The 27,292-nt window shown below is 42.3% G+C and overlaps 1 protein-coding gene across 1 annotated transcript in view; it reads left to right on the forward strand.

Moving 5' to 3' along the window:
- LOC308288713 (uncharacterized protein) overlaps positions 1–20,381 on the forward strand; it is a gene marked incomplete at both ends in the record, with an annotated part of 73,999 nt that extends 53,618 nt beyond the window's left edge. The window contains 3 exons of the mRNA XM_080730183.1: positions 15,577–15,813; positions 16,102–16,960; positions 20,351–20,381. Coding sequence (XP_080586309.1) covers positions 15,577–15,813; positions 16,102–16,960; positions 20,351–20,381 — 1,127 coding nt within the window. The remainder of the gene's footprint in view (positions 1–15,576; positions 15,814–16,101; positions 16,961–20,350) is intronic.
- Positions 20,382–27,292: the final 6,911 nt, after the last annotated feature.

Consider the following 27,292-nt stretch of genomic DNA (forward strand, 5'->3'; position numbering starts at 1 on the left):
CCCCTGCCCTGACCGCTGCTGCATGAGCCCCACAGCTGTGACCTCGGCAGCCATGACTCACCCTGGACAGCCCCGCTCAATAGACACCAAACCTTTTTTTGGACAAGTAGTGCAAGAGTTGCATTCAAGAAGGGGTCATTTTGTCAATGACCGTCAGCAAAGATGCTTGTTCGTCTTTGTCGGGTGGAAAACTCCATCACTGCCCATAACTGTTACTTTTCAGGATTAAAATAAAATAAATGGCAAAAGTAGCACATTGACAAGCTTGAAACGTGTTGCTTCGCGCCCCGTTTCGAGCTTGTGGATCTGCTACTTTGGATACTTGTGTGTGACACTGTAGTGTGATCCAAGTAAGGCGTTAAAGGAGTAGTTCACCCCCAAAATGACTTTTTTTCTATTCATTACTCATGCCATGGAGAGTAGAGTTCAATAATATTTTTTGGGTTTTGTCGCATTCCTAAGACAAAAATTTGATTTGAGTAAATTTACCCCCATTGATTCCGGATGGTGACCCGTTTCGAAACGGGTCACCATCCGGAATCAATGGGGGTAAATTTATTGTTATCACATTTTTGTCTTAGGAATGCGACAAAAACCAAAAAATATTATTGAACTCTACTCTCCATGGCATGAGTAATCAATAGAAAAAAAGTCATTTTGGGGGTGAACTGCTCCTTTAATTTACGAAAAAGAATATGGACATAAGAGGTTTCTGCGCCAACAGCAACGATATGCCATCCCACGCTCTGCCGCTATAGGCAAGAAATGCTACACAAAATAGTCTCCTGTCTGAGTGGATGTGGTTGTACCCCCCCCCCCCCCCCACCACCTCTCTCTGCATGTGAACGTCATGTGGATGAAAGCATCGGATGTGTGTCACATGCCGTTAACCAGATCTCGCAAGAGTGCATTAGTGGGACAGAGACAGGTCGATAACAAAGTTCATCTTCTCCCGGTTTGTCTCTCTGAAGAATGCCATTTTTAGTGTCAGAATGTTGACTGCATGAGCCCCTCGGCTGAGAGACCCCGGCAGCCATGACTCATCCAGGACAGCCTCGCTCAATAAACCAAAGCTTTTTTGGATGAGTAGAGTCAAGAGTTCCGTTCAAGATGGGGTCCTTTTGTCGATGAATGTCAGCTTACATTTCGTGGCTGTCTGGCAGAAACCTAGTATCTCCATATTTCAAGTGTTTGTTTTTTTTCCTAGGTGAATGCCCTACTTTGTCATATTACATTGTCACAGAAAAGTATGACACACATAATGTGAGTAAAAAAACTGCAATAGTTATCAGGGACGTGCAGAGAATGTTCGGCCTTTTGGTGGAAATATCGAAAATAGCTGACCTCCAAGGAGGTGCTTGATACCACACTGAACTAAGCATGATCAAGTCAATACTGGAGATGTGGCGTAACGGCATGGATTTCTACACAGAGAGTGCAATTCTTTTAACATAAGATGCTGCATTCAAATTCAGGAGAGTTTGCAAGGCAATTCTCTTGAATGCTGCCTTCAGGTATGGCATGGAAAGAGGGCATTTGCATTTCTTTCACCATAGTAAAAACTGCTTTCATCGTCTGGAGAGGGCACTTTTTACAGACGGATAAAAGGGCAGGGGCTCAAGCCCCCTTTGATGTCTATGTGTGCATGTTCTTGGATGTAGCAGAGTGAAAGTCATAAGTATCTACACATACTCAAGTAAAGTACAGATACTCCAACATTTAGTCAAGTAAATGTGCGGTACTTTAATGTAGCATTACTCTGGGCTATGCAGGATTAAAGAGCAGAGGAGTCCAGATTAATCACTAATAAAGTAACCCAGTGGTGTAGGAGGAACTCAGGGGAAATCTAGAGGCTTGTATCTGGGATTGTCTGAACCGCTTTCTGCTCGCCGAGCACATCTCCTCACATCAATCACACGTGCACACGCGCATTCATGCACACAAGCACTCATACATGGCACACGTGCACGCGCATACAGACACCCACCCACTCACCTGCCCCGGAGTGGGCCTTCCCTTGCCTTTTACACAAACGCTCTGACACACCCCCCCACACACACACACACACACAAACAGTACATACACAGACCCTGAAGTGCGGCTTTCCCCATGCCATCTCACGCACACACAAAGCAGCATACATGTCAGCTCCGATTATGCCCAGCGCTTGCTTCAGGAGCTTCTATTTTAGTGCCGTTCCCCTACACACACACACACACACACACACACACACACACACACACACACACACACACACACACACACACACACACACACACACACACACACACACACACACACACACACACACACACACACACACACACACACACACACACACACACACACACACACACACACACACACACACACCTCTCTTACTGTTGTCATTTTAATGTGTTGTTTTTTTTAGACCTGGACATGAGTATTTCATGTTAAGGAAAAAGGAGCGCTCTGCCTCCGTGCCACACGAGTCATGACAAGGTCCACCACATACATGCATTTCAGTTTCATCCAGCTACATCTCTGTACACTAAACTTCTTCCTGCTCTTTAGTGATTCCTTTTGCACATTATGGTTGGTTTTCCCTTCTGCCATACATTTCCACTACATTAGACCAGCAGTCCCCAACCTTTCCTGGATCAGGGCCCACTTGAGTGTCTCGAAAGCCTTCGTGGCCCACCCATCTGACTACTTAACATGGCAGCCAATCTTCAGAGCATGGTCAATCAATCAATTGCAGGCCCCAGGTTGGGAATAATTTCATATTAGACAATTGTAAACACTTTGGTAGAGGTTTGAGTTGGGTAGATACCTTGCCATGATGTAACTCCCTGGACAAGAAATGCCCCTCATTGACTTATATTGTACCGTTAAACAGCTCTCAAAATCACTCCTTTATCCTGTAAACAAACCCAAACAAAGCTGATATGACCAAATGCAGTACCGTTTGTTTTTCAAATAAAATTTCCTGACTTTAATTAGGATCCGGGCATCTGGATCAAAAAGTAAAATCAACAGGAAGTTGAACATTTTATTCAAGAAACTGGGTATTTTGTATTTCTGGTCCACCTTTGGAGTTACATCATGGAAAGGTAACTACACAACCCAAACCTCTACCTCAGAGTTTGCTGAATAGCAGTATCTTTCATGAAAAGAAAAGAGGAATATATATATATATATATATATATATATATATATATATATATATATATATATATATACTTTTTTTTCACAGCAAGGAGTGGAAGCCTGTCCACCTCCACACCATGGCCTGAGGATGTCCTCTGGCCATGCCGAGGGGGAAAAACCTGGTTTTAATGCCAGCAGACATAAGGCCTTATAAGCCCTTTTCCCACTGCACAAAAACAAAACAAGAAACAAAACTAAACTAAAAATACGTACACCCACTTACATCTGGCTTTAGTCTCTGCATTCATTTCGGGGACTGCAGTAGTCAAAGGTATTCATGGATAGATCCAGCTCCGATCAGCAGCAATGGAAACAAGGTGTCGGACTGTGACGCGTTGTGAGCTTGTAGATGTTAGAACATTCTCCTGAGGAGGGCCAACATTAGGTGACCCTCATCTGAAACGGAGCCCTAGCATATAGTCTCTCTGTCGGGTGAAAATCCAAAATTTTTACTTTTCAAGCTTCAAATTCTAAAACATTAAAGTAACAGATCGACCACCTCAAAGCACGGCTCTACGGTTTCATTATCCAAGCAATCCCAAACAATTGTCGTCATCAGTGTGGATAGTTATAATTGTATTCATGGGTTGCATTTGTAGTCCTACACCAGCCAAGTTGAGGACCAACACAGGTGTTCTGATTGGCATAGAACATTAATTCTATGCCAATCAAACAAATTGAAACACCTTTCTTGGTCCTCAACATGGCCGTTTAGGACTACAAATGCAACCCATGAATATTGCGTATTGAGTGAGTGAGTGAGCGAGAGAGAACTACTTGCAGGCACTTTATTGGTATTCATGAGTCATGACAAGACAATATGAAGTATTCCTATATTTCTATTAATATTCCTGTTTATACAGCATTGTACAGTTAAAGACTCACTACGTGAAATGTTTAACAAGTGCTGATACTTGGGAAGATGAAAAAAGATAACCAACTGCAACTCTGTACTTTCCCCAGCAGACTTCATGACCACAGGCCTTTCGCCCCGACCTCTGTAGTCATGGAGACATTTGAAAGACGTATTACTTAAATGCAGAGTATTATTGAATACTGGGCAAACTCCCAGTCAGCCTGCACATGAAACAGTCAACCAAGGTCTGCACTTGATCTTGCAGCATCTGGAAAGCCTGGAGACCCATCAGTCCAGATCCACTGTGCCTGTCTTGACTAGTCTCGCGAGACACACTGTTGCCTCCCTCAATTTTTTTTTTTTTTTTTCAAATGCTTCCGCCAAACAGTCTGGAGCAGGGAAGCTCTGAAAATGATCAGAGGATAAAGCGGTGACACCTCCTCCCCACTTCAGTCTTGTCTTTACTCTTTACAGTCGCGCAAATTTGTCAAAAATATATAAATGAAAAATAATCATAGCATATAATAGCTTGCTGCTTATCATCAATGGAAATTCTAAAATAAAATGTAAAGATATTCATACATGTTTGACGAACAAATGACAGCTTACGTTCTCAGCTTTGGGGATGAGTAGTTTCAAACTCTCTCTCTATATATAGTATTGGGAGATTGTGGTATAGTTGTCTGGCTATACGTGAGTCGTGAGACCCCTCTGTCAGTAGATCACCAACTCCTGATTCTGAACTTCCTGACAGGCAGGAAGCTGCACTTGAGGCTGTGAAAGCTCATCTGAAACCCACTGACCCTCAGCACAGGGGTCCCACAAGACTGCATGTGTTCCACTCTCTTCTCTCCTCTCTCTGTCTACACCAGTCTCAACCTTGTTTGAGCTCTGGAACCACTAGCATATTAAATGTTTGTTTTTATTTTGCAAATGGGAAGGACACACAGCTTCACATACTTTTAATTTTAAACTTGGTTGGTGAGAATATAAGACAAGAGCCTCAACAGAAAAAAGCTATTCAACTAAGTTTAAATTCATTCAAACAAAAGAGTTCTGGCTGACTGACCTTGATCCATGCGCATGGAGACCTCTCTGCCCAGCTGGATATAGAAAGCAAAATCCAAAAAGATACGCATATGAATGAACTCCCTTTGCTCCCAAGGACTTACATTATGTTCTTTTTGGTCCAGTCCAGCACCCTGGGAAAAAGAGCAGGAGACATGCACATCCTATAGACCTATACTATACCTATTGGCTGGGTGCTGGATCAAAATGTAGTAGTAAGCTAAATAAATAAAATAAAAGAAGACTCCTGTTTTCAGATATATAAGAGAATTGAGTAACTAGACCAGCACCGGGCTACTTTGGAACAATGCAAATAGGAAGGCATGCCCCGTCCAGTTATGCAATACCCGTATTTTGTGCATTTATTGTAAGATGTTTTGAGCCACCGGGCTCAATGTCAAAGCATACTTGAAGAGATTTATTCACTTAAAACATTTTTTTATCATCTAATCAGGCTTTTGGGAACACCCAGGACAGTTTTTGAATTGCTTGATTCAGTATTTAGATATTTGATATTCATTGTTTGCCCCATTTGCCCCCTTCCTATACAAACCCATTGGAACTCCAAACTCCATTTTAACCATGATAGATTCAATGAAAACAACTGTCCTTTTTCTGGTGACTCCTGACACCCTTCAAATAGCAGCAGGCAGTGTTTTTCTTTTTCTTTTCGATAACTTGGGGAAATGAATACAATTAAATACAATAAAAAATGATTAAAAAATGAAAAAGGTTATCGAAAAAACACGGCCTGCTCACACATATTCGGAGGGTGTCAGGAGTCACCAGAAAAAAAGGACGGGTGTTTCCATTGAATCTATCGTGGTTACAATGGGTTTGTATAGGTTATTAACACCACATGAACAGTGGGTGGTAGGCCGAAATAACTAACATTTAGAGACGTATAACCTGCACTCCGACTTTATGGTAAATAATCACTTTATTAGAAAGATTCAAACCTCAGAGGATCTTCTTTAGGTCAGTTAAGAAGATGCTGTGAGGTAGGGAACGGATATGATTCAGTAGAGGGAATATGAAATGCACAACAGAGGTTACACTGACATTAAAAATACCAATGTGTGAGTACAGTGCTGTTGCAGTATGCCGGAGGCTTGGCCCACGTCCCAGTATCTGTACATAATCTTATAACTATACTTACTCACTCTCACGCTGTGTGAGCATACAGTGCAGTATAGATATGGGTTTCTGCAGGATATATACTGCATGTGTAAGCAAATATGTGTTTCTGACGTTAATGTGCTCTGGATACTGTCTGCATGCCCAAGAATACAGCATTTCATTGTTGAGGTCCAACTGTCATCTGCTTCAGTGTGAGTACTCTTCCAATGGCTTCCAGTATGCTTTCAATTTATTCCTATTTTATAGGAATAAAATGTGTCGCTAAGACAGAATCACAACTGCAAGCATATACAGTACAGTAGGTCTACTTGCTTTATGTCAGCACTGTCATTTTGGGCATGTCAGACATTGGTGATTTTTTTTTTAATCTGTGCACAGCACATCACAACGGGATGTGTTGTGCACTTGTAGATCATCTATTTTCAGTATGCACATTGGGCTTAAGCGGATAAGTGGTAAATGACCACAACGAACAAAACCAAACATGACAGTATGAATATGAGCAACTAAAGCAGGGCGCAGACTGATGTACCATGTTATAGTAGCACTAATAAAACAAGGCTATAGGCCAATTACTGTACTATTAGAATAACAGTATATATTATTATTATTATTATTTATTTATTTTTTCACAGTACTAGCAAATACAGTACATGAAATGTGTTCTCTCCATTTACCCATTCTAACTTTGCCCAATAGACCACTACACTGGACTATTGCCATCATCAATACAGTACCCAGGGCCAGTTAAGGGCTCAGCATCTTGCTCAGGGACACTGCTGTTACTAGGGCCCTCCAACTTGGGCTCTAGTAACTCAGTCCCCCCCCCCCTTGTGACGCCCCTGGGGACACCGACACATACTGAACAGGCAACCTTCTGTTTACTAGGCAGCCTCTCTAAGGCTGTCCGTATGAGCATGGAATGGAAAGCGGAGTACGCCAGGCTGTCTATGAGGGATTGAGGTTAAAGTGTGGAGCTCATGCCATTTACTCTGATTTCCCACTTGTAAGTCTCTCTGGATGAGAGCGTCTGCTAAATGCTCTGCTAAACACCTATATTGTAAATGTTAAGTTACCCATCACATACAGATGAGTACAATAATGTCTTATAATAATAATTAGACATCAAACGCAAGGATCGCGATCACGTATCAGCAAACCAGCCTGTAACAACGCACATGCATTGACCTGAAGTGAGTGAGATTGATGATATTGCAACGCCATGCTTTGGTGGTGATTGCAAGAATAGTATGTATGCTGAAATCTTTATTAAAGGGAATTATACATCCCACTCATGCATGAATCATACATCAATAATGCCCTAATAATATTATGCACAATCCATGATGATTAAAATGCAGAAAAATACAAAATGTGCAGCAAAAATAGCATAGCCAATACGGACAATATTTTAGAGGCCTACCAAATTTCAAAAGTCGTTTTTCAGGCGAACTCATGTCTTATTAAGAGGAACCCTCTGGCTCCCCTGTAGTTTGCATTTCGAATTCTGCTTAGATCATCATGTTCTGTCTGTTCCTATTCCCAGTGGTGGAAAGTAACTAAGTACATGTACTCAAGTACATGTACTTATACTTTATACTTCACTCCACTAAAGCCAGAATTTTTACTCCACAACATAAACATTTTAACTTCAGTTACAAATGACTTTGTAGATTTAGATCATCAATGCAAAACACACAAATATATTTGATCTATTCGTAAAGAAGCGATCTAAGCTCAGAACGCTCTCAACGCTTTGAAAATGTTTGAAAGGGACATTCTACATAATGAGTACTTTCAGTACTTTAGATTTTTCCAATAAACCAATGAACCAAGTTATTTTCTACTTCATTGTACAATGGTGTCGTGAGGAAATAGTGAAAATAGCCGATGAGCACACAACGCTTGTAGGTATTCTATTTTAACTTTTTTGTGTTGAAACCTTTCACAAAATAGGGAGCTCAAAAGCTTGACAAAAAAGGGATCAATCTCTGAATCAATTATTTTGTTTAAAAAAAAAGATATTATTGATTAATATGATCAGTTTGATTAACTGTTGCACCCCTAAAAAAGAGACACACCGAGAGACAGAGCATGTGTGACAGGTAAGAGTGTACGAAAGAGAAAGGGAAAAAACACTTCTGTTCTCACCTGTGTGCTCCATGTTCCCTTGTCAATAGCACTCTGGGACAGGTGTGTGAAAACCCAGAGAAACAGAGAAAAGGGGGAAACAGAGTCATTAAGAAAGGCTGAGAAGGATACATGTGTGAGAAAGATATACAGACAGACACAGAGAGAGTGAGAGCGAGAGTGAGAGAGCGGAGGCTAAGTGAGAGCTGTGTGATTCATGGGGACTTTCAGTGGCAGTGAAAGGTGTCACTTCACAGCAGCACACAGCAGGTCATTCACTTTTTCTTTCAGGAGCACACTGGTTTGCAACATCCATACACATGCTCACGGATTAGGACAGAAATACTCCCATTCTCTTGTCCTGCCGTAGGTAACTAGGTCTATATCAAGCCAGTCACGCTGTCACTATGTAGTCCACTCCACACACATGATCCCTGACTCCCTGTATGTTCCTTACTCTGTCCTACTCTTGCCTTCCCTCTCTCGCTCTTAAATCTGTCATTCCTCTCTGGTGTCGCTCTTCCTCAATCTCCTGCATAGATACTGTACAACCAAAGCATCAGCGTGAGAGAGAAGATTGAACTGCAAAGGGAGAGTGAGAGAAAATTTAGCAGAATGGGAGAGAATATGAACGATAGAGAGAACGAAAAAATATAAATATTTAATAAACAACAAAAAGTTCACAGTGGTTTAAAGGACCAGACCCCTGGTATGTTTAGCCCATTGACCACATATCATGGTGTACTTGAAATGACTTCCAATTATTTTTGGAAGCCATTGGATTCCATTAATGTCCAGTACAATATGAACATTCAGACGAGAGACTTGAATCTTGCTTGAGAAAGGTAAACCAACACACTAAACTAAACTACTGTGTCGTAATTATTGGCAACATTTACAGTATTGTTGCATTTTAATGCATTTTAAACTGGACTTTCTACACTGGACTGGTTTGATCAGCCCCAAACAGCCTGTGGAGAAAATATTGCTTTATGAACTTATGAATTCAATTGTGTTGCATCCGTGATTTCTTAACCACACAGTGAGGTCTAGCAAAAGCTGTTTATGTTTGTGGCCAGAGCTGGAACTAGACTATGACATTTATTGATACCATTATGGTCTTTTACATTTGTATTCCTGTCTTCAAAGGAAGAGGCCATTAAGCATTTTGGCAAGGGCGAAACATGTCTCACTCTATAACAGTTACAGAAGGGAAACAATGCAGGCACTCTACACTTTGCAAAATCAATGACCGTGGCATTAGCCTTTGTAACAAACTTTTGCAGACAACAACAGCAAGAAGCAATATAATTAAATGTAATTACAATGAAGAATCAATTAACCATTAAGATTTAAGGTTGGCTGGGCGGTTGTGGAATAGAGATGGCTAGACAGCAAGTATAACAGCATTCAATAGACTAATGAAAGTAATGGCTTTGTCAGCAAGAGGCTGCAGTTCAAGCTTGACTAAGCAGGGGATTGTACAGTTAATGGTGAAAGTGAGTGTTTTCTGCCTTTAAAGCTCAGCACAGACCAGTTTGCATAGACCTCTGTTACAGCAAATCGCTGGGGACATCCACACCAGAGCCTGTTTGATCCCTCCAAAATCGGAACTTATAATGGCCTTCCTGGGTTAGGGGCTGGCAAAGTAACCCGTTTGAAGACGCTTTTCTAAAGAAAGTACCTTTTAAGACAGTGGTTCCCAACCTTTCCTGGATCAAGGCCCGCTTCAAAATCTTGAAAGCGTTCGTGGGACACCCATTTTACTACTTAACATGACAGCCGAATGGCGTGCACCGCATGCATTTTCAGAGCGATGTTTATTTGAATGATAAATCAATCTATTGTGTTTCGACTTGGATCAATGGAACTAGCATAGTATGCTTTAAGTTCATTATCGGTATCACAATGCAGTGACATGGCAGCTCTCGAGAGGAGTATTTAAAGGCTACGCCACAGGACCAGGAGTTAGTGAGACTTACAGGTCGGACCAGAAGCAGCAATAAAACCGTAGCATAATTTAAGATCTTATAGTACATCACTGGATTGTATCCAGCAATGTACTGTATATTAAGCATCTTACTCAGTCGGAGAGAACGTGTTGCTGCAAACCCCCTGCGGACCTGCCAGCAAACAGGGCATTGTCGAGCACGACCATTCAAGGCTTTATTTTATATTAGCAGTAAGACTCCCTAATCGGGAGATAAGCGCGCATTTAAAAAACGCTTTGCGTGATTTTAGGGCAAAATCTGTAGCAGCACTGTCCAAAAATGTGTTTGAAAAATCGGCTTGATGGTGGCGCTAAATGGGACAGATCCATGTTTTATCATTACAAGAAGTGTTTTGCCATTCTTTTGGGGCTCACTTGAAATATCCTCACAGCCTCTGTTACAAAAAAATATATGATTGAACTCACGTCTCCATAGCGTGAGTAATCAATAGAAAAAAAAGTCATTTTGGGGGTTGAACCTTTAATGCCATCAATATTTGCCAAAGGCAAATAAATACTGATGGCATTGAGCACTGCCTTGAAGTGCCTTCAGAGTTCAGACAACACAAACATCCAACTATCCTGCCGGCGGTTCCTTTAGTTGAGGAAAAACAAATGAATTGAGAGCAGACAAAACAAGGACATGGCGAGAGGAGACAGACCAAGGTTTTGTCTTTCTTTGCTGCTTTAGACTTTTTCTACTTTTTGGTCGACTCAGCCAAAGTTTGCATTGCACGTTTGCCCTACAGTCTTAATAATAAATATAGCACCGACGTCAGTACCCGGCCCGGCCCAGACCCTAAAAGCAGAAGGTCAGCTTTGCATGATTAGATTATGGATCAAGGATTGTTTACCACATCAAAACAATAACAGCAGCAACACATAAAAAAAATACATAAAGAAAGGTTTAACTGAGGGTGCCAGTGCATCTGCTGTAGAACGTGAGATGAAATTGTCAAATACTAAAGAATTCATTCCCTGTGCTGCTGGTAAAAATATAAAAATAGCACTATACTGTACTTCCACCCTGGTTACACTCCTGTCTAATCACCTAAGAGGGGGAAAGAAAAATCAGGAGCTACAACTATTTCATTTTATTTGAAAGCGCATACAAGGTTTCTCATAGCGGTTTAATTTAGCTGACAGTAAATACAGTAACAACAAGCTGATAAAGCAGTACTGCTTCATCAGCTATTCAGATGTTTTTTGTTTGTTTTTTAATTTAATTTCTGTATAGTTTCTGTTGATTCAGTTTTTACTGCACTTTATAACTAATGAATCACCCCCCCCCCTCTCCCTCTCTGCTGCCACTGCCAGTTTAATGTATGAATGCATTTGTATTTGTTGTAAATATTTTATTTTTGATCAGTTATGCGAGTACATATTGCTATTGGATGAACGAAGCGAAACTACAATTACAGTTTTGGCATTTAGCAGATGCTCTTATGCAGGGCGACGTACAGAGTTTTAAGCTGGGAGTAAACTTCACTAAATCCTGACAACCAACATCAGGATAAGTGGACAAGTACATGGAGTGCCAAGAAAATAATTAAGCCTTACAAAGTAATTAAGACATCATGAAATGTGACAGTCTAGAAGCATCTGGTGGTATGCTATATACACTGTGGTGCATTTATATCACTTATATTGTTATAAAATATGACATATTTACAGACATTTAAAATGTTCCCACAAAAGACAGCCATTCTGTGTTGGTGATGATGATGATGATCATCATAATCACATAATCAAATAGAAATACTGAGAAATATGGATATGACAGATTCTACCATTTTATAATAACCCTTAAAAATATAATTTCCATTATCTTTTTAGGTTTTTATTTTAGGTTTAGTTTAGTTTTTTTGGTAGTGAATTAACTTTATTGACACATCAAAAGTGTAACGGTGTAAAAAAAAGTAGGTGAAATTAGTTTTTGTGCAAGCTCCATCATTTTTGTTATTTCCATAAAAAGAGAAAGGCAAGATGCTTCTCGGTATCAAGGTTAATAATCTTAGATTGACTCACTGTTAGAGTGGGGGAACTCACTCAGGACACGCAGGTTGACAGGTGCCTGTACGTGAAGAGAGAAAGATGTCATGAGTCATGACATTTTGCTGAACAGCTGTTTCTGAGTCAATCCTGAGTCTTAACTTTCCACAGACTACATCTCATTATATGTGTAGCCTCCAGGCTACACATATCCTACAGCTTTTTTTTCCCCCCCAAATTTTTATTTTTATTTTTTTTGGGAGATCCATGGTAATTATTCTGATAGCGAATGACTCAGCAAAAGTATGAATTGTGTAGCTCAGCGATTCTTAACCTGTGGGTCAGGGCCCACTGATGGGCCACGAGGATATTGCAAGTGGGCCCCCAACTAATTGGCAGAACACTAAGATGTTATTTAAAACCCATTTAGGCCTGAACACATGACGCAATATTTTATGCTTTAAATATAAAAAAAACTGCAGATATACAACCTCACAGCGCGGCACCGAGTGACGCGCTGCGAGCTTGTAGATCTGCTATTTTTGAAAAATCGTGAAAATTAGAATTTTTACCCGATTCTATAAGTGTCTTTTGAATCCTTCTAAGATTTTTGGAAAAACCCCATGTTTCTATGTCAGCAATCTGGCCAGCCATCGTCAAAGAAAAGGTCCTTTTCACTGGAGCTCAGTTAGTCTGTTCTTGAGAGACTACTATGTCAGTGGTTCTCAAACCTTTACATGTGAAGGACCCACAAAATGATATTTATTTGGCCACGGACCCCCATTTCAAAATATCTTGTTCCACGGACCACCCAGAAGTATTTGAAAATACATATATTCAAAGATTTGCACACATTTTCACGACTTTTTCAAAAATAGCAGATGTACAAGCTCGCAGCGCGGCACTCGGTGCCGCGCTGTGAGCTTGTATATCTGCTATTTTTCACTGGTTAAAGCATTCAATAATTCTAGGCCTAAATGGGTTAACATTAATATATAAACTCACTGCCAGGAGGAGCGGCGGATTGAACCTGGAACCTTCAGATTCCAAGACGGCCGCTTCTTCATCCTCCCGCTGCCTAGATCATTAAAATAAACATGCTTTGAAAGTGCACGCCGCCCACCAATCTGACCACTTAGCGCGGCAGCCGAATGACTTTTCGAGATTGTCTACTGATCCGCAAAGGTTGGGAACACACTGTTTTGTTCTTTGTTTTGGTAGATTCTTCTTCCCACAGTAATTATTCTATAAGTGAGTGACTCAGCAGCACTATGGAAAAGGAAGTCGTCGTTGTCGGGCAGAAACCTCTTATCTCCATATTTTAACTTTTTGTGTTTTTTCGTAAATTAAAGCTATACTGTGTAAGTTGCTCAACTAGTGGTCAGTAGCTCTATAGCAAACCGCGGTCGCGTCCGCGTCTTTCGGACGCTTTTCGCTGCGGACCGGGCCTCACACCCCCGCGTCTGCCTCCACCTCGCCGAGATCTATCTTTAGAGGGGTCCCTGGTTCCTGTGCGTTCAGGCATTCCGGAGAAACGGACTCCTTCACCCGAGTATAGAGACACACGGACACGGGCGCCTACAAATATGGCCGCCCTATTGTGATAGCGACCCCACTTCAAGATGCGCTGTGATTGGCCGGCAGTGTATAACCCTCGCTGTGATTGGCCGGTAGTGTATGATGACGTAATTTTTCCGCGAAAACCGGGCCCCGGTCAGGATCATAGAAAACATATAAAGAGAAGGCTTTAGAAGCTGAAAATAACGGAGTGGGTGTTCTAAAACTTTAGCGATTTAACAGTTAGGACAATTTTAAGATTTGTTGGTATAACTTTAACACCCAACTTGATCATACAACAGTGTCACACAAAAGCATCAAAAGTAGCAGATTCGCGAGCTCGAAACGAACTTGTAGATCTGCTACTTTTGCCATTGTATGTTGAAGTTGAATCCTGAAAAGTAAACAGTTTTGGACATACAATATGAGGTTTCCACCCAACAGAAAGGAAGTGTTGCCTTTGTATGCAGAGAGAGTGCCACCACACTGGGCTCATTAAAATAACTGTTACTTTAGATGGCCAAAATAATGAGTCACTGATACTGGTTTGGTCGTAAATCACTTTGCCCGCCAATAAAATGCCTGACAACTTTTCCGTTCTCTGAGAAATAATGTAATGACTGCAACGTCTCTCTATAGGTACACCGTTTTATTCGTGGCTGTCAGGCGCACAAACATCAAACCAATTTTGACCACTTTGAACCTGTCGTCCCTATTTTGGGCATGTCATCATTATACAGTAGGCAATGTTCCAAATTAGCTAAACTATAGCAGATTGGCAAGCTGAGCTCGTAGATCTGCTATTTTCACCAAGCAAAGTTGTAAAGCGAACTATAATATAGGGTTAAAAGGACCACTTCACCCATGTTCAACTTATCTTCATGGGTTCTCACTCCTCACTGTGGTTTTATGGCTCATTATGGTTCCATTTGTGTCTGCATGTGTCTCAGAGGAGGGCAGTGACAGTTCAGCAACTTGCCAGTGACATCATCGGTAGGCAGGTTTGGTCATTTCAGACAACATTTAATGAATGTGACTGACCACTTCAGCTTGCACATTTTCTAGGAAGAGAAAGTCTGTGGTTTCTATTAGCTCGAAATCCCCATTGATGAGGTCACTGGTAGGCAGTTATCTGAACTGTCCACAGCCCCCCTCTGAGACAGAGTGAGTAGACACTAGACAGACATTGCTTATAAGCTAATTATGAAGAAGAGGTTGAAAATGGTTGAAATGCACCTTTGGTTAACAGGGACGTGCAGAGAATGTTAGAGAGGCAGGGTCTGAAATCTTTAAAAGGGCCTTTTGGTGAACATATTGAAAATAGCAGACCTCCAAACTCACAACGCGTCGCAGCGCGTTGTGAGCTTGGAGGTCGGCTATTTTCAGTGCTTGATAATATCACACTGAACTAAGCATAATCAAGTCAATACTAGAGATGTGGCATAACGGCATGGAATTCTACACAAGAGAGAGGGCAATTCTTTCAATATAAGATGCTGCTTTTAAGTTCAGGAGAGTTTGGACAATTCTCTTGAATTCTGCCTTCAGGTATGGAAAGGGGGCATTTGTATTTCTTTCACCATAGTAAAAACTGAATTCATGGTCTGGAGATGGCACTTTTTACAGACGGATAAAAGGGCAGGGGCTCAAGCCTCCTTTGATGTCTCTCTCCCTCCTGACACTCTAACATCTTCCTTTCTCTCCTCTGTCTCCTCAGCCTTCGATCGGCACTGCCCTCTCTCGACCAGGCCAGCACGCCCAAATCCACCGGCTCCGTGGCTATCTGAAACCCTCAGAACTGAGCGAACACCTCTCAGGGCGGCAGAGAGGAAGTGGCACAAGACGAAGCAACCAGAGGACCTATCTCACTTTCACGCACTCCTGTCAGGTTTCTCACTCGCACTCTCCACTGCAAAATCATCATTCTACCACACAAAGATCCAATCATGTACCTCAAACCCTAGGAAACTGTTTAGCACATTCTCAACCCTCCTCAAACCCCCCCCTCCCCCCCCTCCTTCATCCCTCTCAGCGGACGATTTTGTCACCTACTTTGAAAAGAAGGTTGATGATATCAGTAGTTCATTCTCCCATCTCCCCCAGAATACAGTGTCGAAAACACGCAATTGTATCCCTAACATAACATGTCTATCCTCCTTCTCCCCTCTCTCTGCAGATGACGTCATAAAACTAGTGACTTCCTCTAGACCTACCACCTGTGCCCTGGATCCAATCCCTTCTCCACTCTTCCAGACGATCGCACCTGACCTACTCCCCTTCATAACCGCCATCATCAACAGTTCTGTAACTTCAGGCTGTGTCCCAGCTGCCTTCAAGACAGCCAGAGTATCACCACTCCTCAAGAAACCAACTCTTGACGCCTCGGACGTCAAGAACTACAGACCGGTATCCCTCCTCTCATTTCTTTCAAAAACCCTTGAACGTGTGGTCTCTAACCAGCTTTCTCTCCATCTCTCACAGAACAACCTGCTGGACCCCAACCAGTCAGGTTTTAAACCGGCCCATTCCACAGAAACGGCACTCCTAGCAGTCACAGAAGCACTCCATGCTGCCCAGGCTGCATCCCACTCTGCAGTCCTGATTCTTCTGGATCTATCAGCGGCATTCGACACAGTGAATCACCAGCTGCTCCTGGACACCCTTGCTGACCTAGGCATCACCGGGACGGCACTAAAGTGGTTCTCCTCCTACCTGTCGGACCGGACCTACCAGGTCTCATGGAAAGGTTTGCTTTCATCCCCCCGAACCCTCCAAACGGGAGTCCCCCAGGGATCCGTACTTGGCCCTCTGCTGTTCTCCCTGTACACCAAATCCCTTGGTGCTGTAATCTCTGCTCACAATCTATCATATCACTGCTACGCTGATGACACTCAACTGTTTTTGTCCTTCCCCCCTTCTGCCACCCAGGTGGAAGAGCGCATTGCTGCATGTCTGGCCGACATCTCACAGTGGATGTCAGCCCACCACCTCAAGCTGAACCCGGACAAGACGGAGCTACTCTTCTTCCCAGCTAAGTCTTGCCCCATGCAAGATCTCACTATTTCCATAGATAATGCATTGGTGACTTCAGTTCCGACTGCTAGAAACCTTGGTGTGGTCCTGGACACCCAGCTATCATTTAAGGCACATATTGCATCAGTCACCCGGTCCTGTAGGTTCACACTCTATAACATCCGTAAAATCAGACCGTTCCTCACCCAGGAGGCAGCGCAGCTCCTCATTCAGACATCTGTCATATCAAAACTCGACTATTGTAACTCTCTCCTCACTGGTCTCCCGGCATGTGCACTTAAACCTCTCCAACTGATCCAAAATGCCGCGGCACGACTGGTCTTCAACCAGCCTAAGTTCTCACATGTCTCTCCCCTTCTCCGCAGCCTCCACTGGCTCCCGGTTGCGGCCCGCATGGAATACAAAACACTGATGCTGACCTTCAAAGCAGCCAAAGGTATGGCTCCTCCATACCTCCAAAAGCTGATCAACCCCTACACCCCCACTCGTTCACTTAGATCAGCCAACACAGGGATGCTGACCGAACCCTCGCTAAAAACTCCAGGGCAAAAATCCACTCGTCCGAGACAGTTTGCCCTCTTGGCTCCCAAGTTGTGGAATAAACTCCCTGTCGCACTTAGAACAACGGACTCACTCGCTACCTTTCGCCGTGGACTGAAAACTCACCTTTTCAGACTCCACCTAAACCCTTAGCACTACAGTAAAATCAATGACCATACATGAAGCATTTGTTTGTTAGGTTTCTTTAGAACTTGATTATATTGTGTTTTTCTCTAGATAGATATCCATTTACATTGTTATATTGCTGTTAATGTACTGACCTATTATCTTGTTTATTATTGCGATGTTGTATCTGCTTATTGTAAGTCGCTTTGGATTAAAAGCGTCTGCTAAATGCCTAAACTGTAAACTGTAAACTGTATGTGTGCACGTGCCTGTTGGTTAAGCAGTGAGAGGTTCTCAAAAACCCTATACATGTAGCTCCATGGTTTCCTCCATACACAACATTATAATAAATGGCATAACATAAAACACAACACTAATCCCCCCCCCCTAACAGATTCCCCATGACAAATAACACCACATTAACACAATAGTAGAGCAATAACATGTAGGCTACTGTAGGTGCGCCCATAGGCAATAGGCATGGGGCAGGGAAGTCTCTCCTCCTCGCCACTAACCGCCCGAGACCGCTACCATATTAAAACACTATCAATCTCACAGACGACAGCCATTCATATTACAGGCAGGTTTTTAAAAGAGATGTCAGGCCTCATTTCATGTCAGAATTTATCAGGGAAGTGACGCTGTTAATAATAGATCACAGTCAGCCAGACAGTACAGTATTAGGCTACTTCAATCAGTCAGAGGAGCGTGTCGCCGGGCTGCATTATCACTGCTCCATTCATGTCCCTTTGAGGGTGACACGTGCTAACATATGGCCTTGTTCCAGTGGTGTAACCAGTACTCTGACTCATTTAAATAACGTAGGTCCTCAGGCCCATTTAATGGGTTAAAGCTGCAATATATCACTTTCTTCTTCTACCCCGGATTTGAAACCGAAATTTTTTCTTGGCCTTCAGGCAGGGACATGCTGGGCCCCTGATTCAGCCCGGGGAAAAAAAGTTGGAGAGGCCCTCATTGCGCGCTATAGAGAGAGATCTCTCTCTATAGCGCTGCTGCTACTCAAAGATTTGCCATTTCAGATCATGACAAGTGACAAGCCAGTGGGCCAGTTACATGAGTTATATTTCGTTGTTGTCGGGTGGAAACCTTGTCGGGTCCAAAACTGTTTATTTTGTATTTATCATTTTAAAAATGATTTAAACTAGTGAAAACAGCCAATCTACAAGCACACAACGCCTTGCAATGCAAGGTTTTGTGTGATTGTAGATCGGCTGTTTTCACTACTTTTGTGCGACGGCCTTGTATGATGAAGCAGGGCTTTGCTTTGCGAAGAAAATGTACAAATTTGAAACTTGGAGATACAAGGTTTCTGCCCGACAGTGACAATTTACTTTGTAGGCCGCCCAGCCCCCAAAATGGAACGAAAGCCGACATTTTATTTTGATTTTGATCCTAATTGCCGGCCTGGACCGGTCGTTCGGGAGTTGTCCCACTTTTCCCAATGGCCAGCACGTCTCTGCCTTCAGGTCAAAATTTGTGTCAGATCCTAGGTGAGACAGGATCTAAATGTCTCAATAGAAGAGCTACAAGATATAGCAGGGAGACAAAATACAACCACCCCAAATGTATCAGTTAGTACATACATATTGGACAAACTTCCATTGTATTCATAAAAAAAGTGACATTAAGCAAAAATCTTGAAAAGTACACAAGTCTAACATGGTTAACATGGGGGTTTTAAGTTGAATGGTTTATACTGTACTAATATATACTGTCTGATCAAATGAATATCAGATATGTTAATATTGAAATGGGTAACTAACGGTCTGGGGTGTGATGCACACAAGAGCTTGAGTAGATGTTAAAATTATCGCAGAAGTGTTTAAAAGTGAAATACCCCTTATGTGTGTCTGTGGGTTTTATAAATGGTCAACAATATCTTGTGACCAATTCATTGTGATTAATTATTAACTACATTGGATCCATTGGAACACAGCTTGGTTCTTTCTGCCCGAAAGTGACATAAAGCAAGTTTATTTCACATTTGCTCATTGGCTAGTAGTGTCACTGATTTATTGAGCGGAAGCCTGCACAGAGTAAACAATTATGTAATAATATAATTATCTTTATTTGTATACCATTTTTCAAAATAAGTCTGCAAAGTGCTTTACAGAGCCTGGATAAAATCAAACAGCAACACGGAAGCAGCAGGACACTATGGCAAAATAAAAGAGAGCTGGCCAGCAGAGATAACAGAATGTCAAATGGGGAAAGGAACAGGACAGGTATAAGGCAGAGACAATAAATGAAATAAAAACAAGGACAAAATGTGGAAACAGACCAGCATAAAACAAATAATCTGATAAAATAAGATAATAAAACCAAAATAAAAATAAATGTATCATAAAAAGGTACTCGTAAAACAAATGTATTTTTTGTTTTTAAGATATGTTTTGGGGCTTTTATGCCTTTATTGGAAAGTAGACTGACAGGAAATAGGAAGAGAGATGGGGAGTGACACGTAGCAAAGGTAGTCGGGATCGGGACTCGAACCAGAGACACGCTGTCAGGCTACACTGAGCCTATGTGGTATGAGCCTGGACCGGTAGGCCAGCGGGCGCCCCCATAAAAATGTGTTCTAAGAAGAAATGTGTAGTCTAGCCACTGCACGTCATTGGATTGTCTTGCCTGTTAACTCTGCTCCTCATACTGTAGGTGAGCAGGACTAAACATCCATGCGTTCCATTCTTTATTGTCTCCTGGAGGCACCTGGGCCTGGTGCCTCCAGGAGCCTAAGAGTTCACAGCTCATGATCATTCTCTAGTCTAGATCAAGGTTCCATCACATTTCACACCCAAAAATAATCATATTTTAACTGGGGACCCCCCCCCCCCACCATGACAAGCACTTGGAATTGTAGGCATGGCATTTAGTTTGACTCTGTTCCACAGATAAATATTATGAAAGGCGTTGTGAGCTTAAATTTTAACTTTAGAAATGTGCAGATACCTTGTATTACACTGTTGGTTTGTTTACTGTTGAGTGAGAAAACAATATTGCACATTAAGCTAATCATCTGCTAATCATCACAGTTTGGGAACCACTGTTCTAGATTCTCTAGCTGACGGCAGACCAGCTGCCATCAGCTCTCCATGTTCCTTTTGTTCCCCATTGTTGTTTTGCATTAGATTTCCATCCACACACAACCTACATATTTGGGGGTTCAGATTAAGGACTCCACACCTCATAGGTATACACCAATGAGATACTAGACCGGTGAGGCCTACGTCCCGGTGTAGGTGGAAAAAATGCAGACCATATTTTCCACCTACATCGTCCCGAAAAACGCAGCAGTTTCTTTTTTGGTTTACTGCTGCAGCGGATCTTCAACATTATTTTAAATATGCAGTGCCATGATTTATTTCCCCCCTAAAACATGATTATCACTGTTTTTGGAACGGAACTTTTGACCCACAAGGTGTCAGTCTCCAGGAAGAAATCCAAAATACAAAGGGAATACATAATTGCTCATAACAACCACACCAGGGGGTCTAATGAAGTACTGTCAACCTCATAGACACATGAAAACCAGAAAAATAACAAAACTGTGGCCCCACCTCTTTAAAGACTCCTAAAATTCTTCAGAGAGTGCAGATGGATTTTGACAAGAATCTTCACCAGTTTATTCTCAAGGCTGTCCTTTGAGTTGAGCGTGCCTTTCCCTTGAAGTGAGTTCCATCAAATCATTTGCACGGATGCTGCCAATAGGCACTCTAATTGGAACGGTCCCCGGTGAAATGCCCAAAATCATAAGCATTATCGTTAAAAAGTTACTCAGGTACTTTTAATTCACACTTTTACAGTAAGCCTTAGGCCACCCACCCCTTCTTGACAGTTTCTCTCTGACTCAAGTGAAAGCGATATTATTACTGTACAGGTAGCAGTGTCGTCATAAAACTATTTTTGTGGTCTTAAAAGGATCCCTGGCTAATACGACAAATATGCCTTAATGCGTTATAATTGTCCTCTATAACTACAATGTAAAATTAAAAACACCTTAAATATTCTATTTCTTCTAGAAATAGCTAATCTTTCACTCAATAGGGGAAATGCCTGTTGCAAGTTGATGATGGCATAAATGTCATGTGTAATTTTTATGGCATGCATGTGCAAAAAACAAACAAACACAAACACATTTGAAATATTGATTTGATGCTCATATTAACCATAGCAAGTATTACGTTTGTTTTTATTTGCACATGCATGCCATAAATTCCATAGGGATAGATCACAAATTACATTTATGACATCATCAACTTGCGACAGGCATATCCCCTATTGAGTGAAAGATTAGCTATTTCTAGAAGAAATAAAATAATTAAGGACAATTATAATGTATTAAGGCATATTTGTCGTATTAGCCAGGGATCCCTTTAACTTTTTCCAGGCAAGGAAATGGTATTCAGTAATGAAAAAAAGACGCTGCTAGTTAGACCAGTTGTTTCTCAAAGCCGGGTCCGGGGACCAACAGGGGTCCAAATGGGTGACTGCCCATAAGTCCGAAGGTTCATTAGTCTGAATTTAGTTAGGGTTACTGAGGTTAGGGTTAGGGTTAGGCATAGTATTCTTAACAGATTCGGACTAATGAACCTTCGGACCAATGCCATGGCACCGTCCAAATGGACCCTTGCTGATCTGTAACTCAGTGTACACATGGAACAAAATGACCACACCAGCGTGGTCATGTTAAGTATCGATGTGTACACTGTCAAGAGTTAAATGAACACTGGATTTTACACTGTAGACTGGGGTCCCATAGCAAAAACAACAGTATCAACTAGGGGTCTGTGGCCCAATTCTTGTGAAACTGAGGATGCTTGAAAAGAATCACTAAACTATAGGCCTACTTGAATCCCAAACTACACTGTAAAAGCTGCAATGCTTATTTAACTGAGAGTGTGTGCACATGGAACCATGTGTACACCCTCAAGAGTTACAGACTCGTAAGGGTCCATTTGGACCTCTGGTGGTCCCCAGACCCGAGGTTGAGAACCAGTTGGTCAGACCGTTGTGTTGTTGCCATGGTGACCGTCTATGTCTCATGGGACAGAGAGAAAGGCGCGAGACACCCCTGACCTCTGTACACACCTAAACATCTATCACTCTGTCACACTGCACGTGCAGGTGTGTGTGTGTGTGTGTGTGTGTGTGTGTGTGTGTGTGTGTGTGTGTGTGTGTGTGTGTGTGTGTGTGTGTGTGTGTGTGTGTGTGTGCGCGCGTGCGTGCGCGTCCAACGCTCAGTAGCTCAGAGGAGGTATCTCTGTCTCTTTAAGGCCACAAACTCCCATGTAGGCTGGGGAAGTGGTGCGATGGAGGCCAAAGAGTTCAGTCTGTACTTTAAATAAAATACACACTTTACATAGAGTGCAATACACATGCTCCTTCCCACATCTTCAGAAAGGAGGTGATATAAGTTCACCCCCCCTTTCTGAAAACAAATATTACATTTGAAATAATGTAAAATCAACTAATGTCATTATTGCAAGAAAATACATGTTGGGGAAAATACAAAAACAACTCTAATCTGTGAATGATTATCATGTGATTCCTGTGACCCTCACTTCAATTAGCAAAGTGCAGTGCTGAATGAGAAATATTATATGAGAAATATAATTTACCAATAAATGATTTTGTAAAAAAAAAAGTTGTTTAACTGATTTATACTGTACTATATTAAAACGTAATCATCCTGAACCTTTAAGTTAAATTGATTATGTATGATTTAAAATCATTGTTTTATTTGATGGCCTTCCTGCCCTGCTGGTATTTGGGCCCCTCAAAAAAACAAAAATGCTTTGACCCTAAAATCACAAATTCAGAACATCCAGAACTTCTGATGGGTGGTCTCAAAATTCATATCTCCTGACAGTGCAAACTAGTTCAGGAAGCCTGTTCGAAACGGCATTATCTTTTTTCTGACATCGGAAAGAGCATGCATTAACCTTTATGTCTAGATGGTTCGTCTTTGCTTTGTAGCTAGCTAGCTTAAAAGAGAACAATTTGGAACCCATTGTTAAATGGGGAAGTCATAAGTTGTGTCACTCAGAGTCAGAGCAACCAATTAATCCCTTTCTTAAAGGTGATACACCATGCATTTAAAAAGTATTTATGTCATATTGTTTATGTCCCAAAAACGTTTTTCAAAAGGTTTGAGGCTAAATTACCACTCCTGAATAGAGAGCCTCTCTCATTTTTGAATGGCTCTCAGAGCATTTCAGCTGCAGTACCACCTTTGGCCTGAACTGCGCCACCCCCCCCCCCCCTAACCCTTTTTATGATGACGTCACAATCGGCAGATGACGTCACAATCGGCAGCAAATCTGGACAGCCTGTTTTGAGAACCCGTGGGATACTTTTAACCTTCGCCTTCTCAAAACCAGAGAAAGACACAACGGTCAGAAATGGGACTTTGTGAGGATAGAAGGTGCTAGTGGGACCCCAAAAAAAGGTTTTAAAATAGGAAAAGTGAAATTTCATGGTGTATCACCTTTAAAACAAAATATGGGACAAACTTTTGGGATGATTATCCTTTTTATCGTGACTAATAATTGAAGCCGAGGCCGAATTGGGCCGAATCGCATGGATGAGCCCTGACAGCACATGGTTGGTGCTACAGACTCAAAATTTCGCACGCAGATAGCTCAGACCTTTGCCTACGTTCTTAGCTAGGCCTCGACCCGACCCGTTATGCGGTTTTCCGGAACCAACGCTAAAGGTTTGGAATCTCCATATGCGGAGTCCTGACTACTAATTGAAGCCAATGGACGCCGAATCCGAATGGCCCGAATCGCATGGATGAGCCCTGACAGCACATGGTTGGTGCTACAGACTCCAAATTTCGCACACAGACAGCTCAGACCTTTGCCTACGTTCTTAGCTAGGCCTCGACCCGACCCGATACACAGTTTTTCGGATCCGGTACGAAAGATTTGGAATCTCCGTATGCGGAGATGACTGACATCGAGTTGTTCCGGAGCAAGCGCTGACTCATTGTGACATCACTTCATAAAAGGCTCTGACATCACATACGCTAGATGAGTCAACTAAAAATCTCTCTGAGTGTGGCATAAACTAAAGTCTTTCTTCCTCTCACTTCGAGGTGAGCAAAGTTCAGGGTGCTCTTCAGAGCGGTTGGGTTCAGAGGAATTAGCGGGCTGTGCCTTTAAGAGAACCAGGTGAATAATGTGGATAAGCCCGGGCAGTTCCCTCTCACGCTAAACTTAAATAATAAAGGGGAATAAGGAGCCCAGGGGCTAGGGAACTCCGGGGCGCTCTGTAAGTAAAGTAAGGGGTGCTGTGTCTGCAGAGATCTCCATATATGGTCATAAGTGGACAAAGGCAAACAGATGGTCAAAACGGGTCCTATGACAACAGGTATAATGGGGTTTGCATTAAAGGGTAGGGCCGGAACCGGTTTGGGCCGAATCGCATGGATGAGCCCTGACAGCACATGGTTGGTGCTACAGACTCCAAATTTCGCACGCAGATAGCTCAGACCTTTGCCTACGTTCTTAGCTAGGCCTCGACCCGACCCGATATGCTCTTTTCCGGAACCAACGCTAAAGGTTCTGAATCTCCATATGCAGAGTCCTGACTACTAATTGAAGCCAATGGACGCCGAATCCGAATGGCCCGAATCGCATGGATGAGCCCTGACAGCAAATGGTTGGTGCTACAGACTCCAAATTTCGCAAACAGACAGCTCAGACCTTTGCCTACGTTCTTAGCTAGGCCTCGACCCGACCCGATACACAGTTTTTCGGATCCGGCACGAAAGATTTGGAATCTCCGTATGCGGAGATGACTGACATCGGGCTGTTCCGGAGCAAGCGCTGACTCATTGTGACATCACTTCATAAAAGACTCTGACATTATGCTAGATGAGTCAACTAAAAATCTCTCTGAGTGTGGCATAAACTAAAGTCTTTCTTCCTCTCACTTCGAGGTGAGCAAAGTTCAGGGTGCTCTTCAGAGCGGTTGGGTTCAGGGGAATTAGCGGGCTGTGCCTTTAAGAGAACCAGGTGAATAATGTGGATAAGCCCGGGCAGTTCCCTCTTACGCTAAACTTAAATAATAAAGGGGAATAAGGAGCCCAGGGGTTAGGGAACTCTGGGGCGCTCTGTAAGTAAAGTAAGGGTTGCTGTGTCTGCAGAGATCTCCATATATGGGCATAAGTGGACAAAGGCAAACAGATGGTCAAAACGGGTCCTATGACAACAGGTATAATGGGGTTTGCATTAAAGGGTAGGGCCGGAACCGGTACTGTGTCTGCAGAGATCTCCATATATGGGCATAAGTGGACAAAGGCAAACTGATGGTCAAAACGGGTCCTATGACAACAGGTATAATGGGGTTTGCATTAAAGGGTAGGGCCGGAACCGGTACTGTGTCTGCAGAGATCTCCATATATGGGTATAAGTGGACAAAGGCAAACAGATGGTCAAAACGGGTCCTACAGAGATCTCCATATATGGGCATAAAATGGACGCAGACAGACAGATAACTCCATATATGGGTATAAATGGACACAGGCAAACAGATGGTCAAAACGGGTCCTACAGAGATCTCCATATATGGGCATGAAATGGACGTAGACAGACAGATATCTCCATATATGGGCATAAATGGACACACGGCCAAACAGATGGTCAAAACGGATCCTATGACAACAGATATAATGAGGTTTGCATTAAAGGGCGGGGCATTCATTCCCTATTTACATTGTTCCCGAGTTGGCCAGGTCGCCGACTAGACGCTCGGCCGCCCTTCTAGTTTAATTAATTAGTTTAGAGGATTTTTATTGTTCTGTTATGCTTGATTTGAAAAAAGAAAGAAAGAAAACATTCAACAATCATTCTTGAATAAAAATAAAATAGGTACGTTTGGATCACAGGACTTTCCAAGATATGAGGTTTGATGAAAACAGACTTGTTTTCCCCCCCACAGCGCAGGCCTGTCTAACACCGCAGATGCCTTGACAGGAGACTTCTGCATCTGCTGTAAGCACATGGAACAGCCAACGCAATGCTGTTGTTGGAAAACATCACATCAAGTACTGTTCATGCCTTAAGAGACTGAACAGGATGTCTCAGCATGATATCATGAAGATCAAGCACTTCCAAACATACTGTACACAAATCAGAATCATATCATTGCTGTGTCAAGCAGAAACCTCTCGTCTCCATGTCCATTATTCTTTATTTTTATGTTTTTTTTAATTAATTAATGCTATAATTCTGGCATTAATTTAACACACAAAAGTAGCAAAAATAGCCAATCTACAAGCTCAAAACATGTTGCAATGTGGCACGTTTTTAACTTGTACATCTGCTATTTTTGCTACTTTTGATTTAAACCTGATAATTAACAGTTTTGAAAACACTAGACCGGTGCCAGTTGGGAACTGGCCTACTCCGGGAACGATACAAATAGCGAATGCATGCGCCACCCAGTTATGCAATGCCCGTAATCAGAGTAACCATTGTAACCGTCTGTCTGTGTCCATTTTGTGCACATATGGAAAAGTCCTTGTGCAGTGGTAAACGGCTGTGGAGGATGTGTGAAGAGTGCAAACTGACTGTGGAAAATAGACTGACTAAGTAATCAAATGGCAGATGAGGGGAATTCGACAGATGTGGGAAATTTAC

This window comes from Nannobrachium achirus (genome assembly GCF_963921795.1).
Source record: "Nannobrachium achirus genome assembly, chromosome: 7".
NCBI classification, from domain to species: domain Eukaryota; kingdom Metazoa; phylum Chordata; class Actinopteri; order Myctophiformes; family Myctophidae; genus Nannobrachium; species Nannobrachium achirus.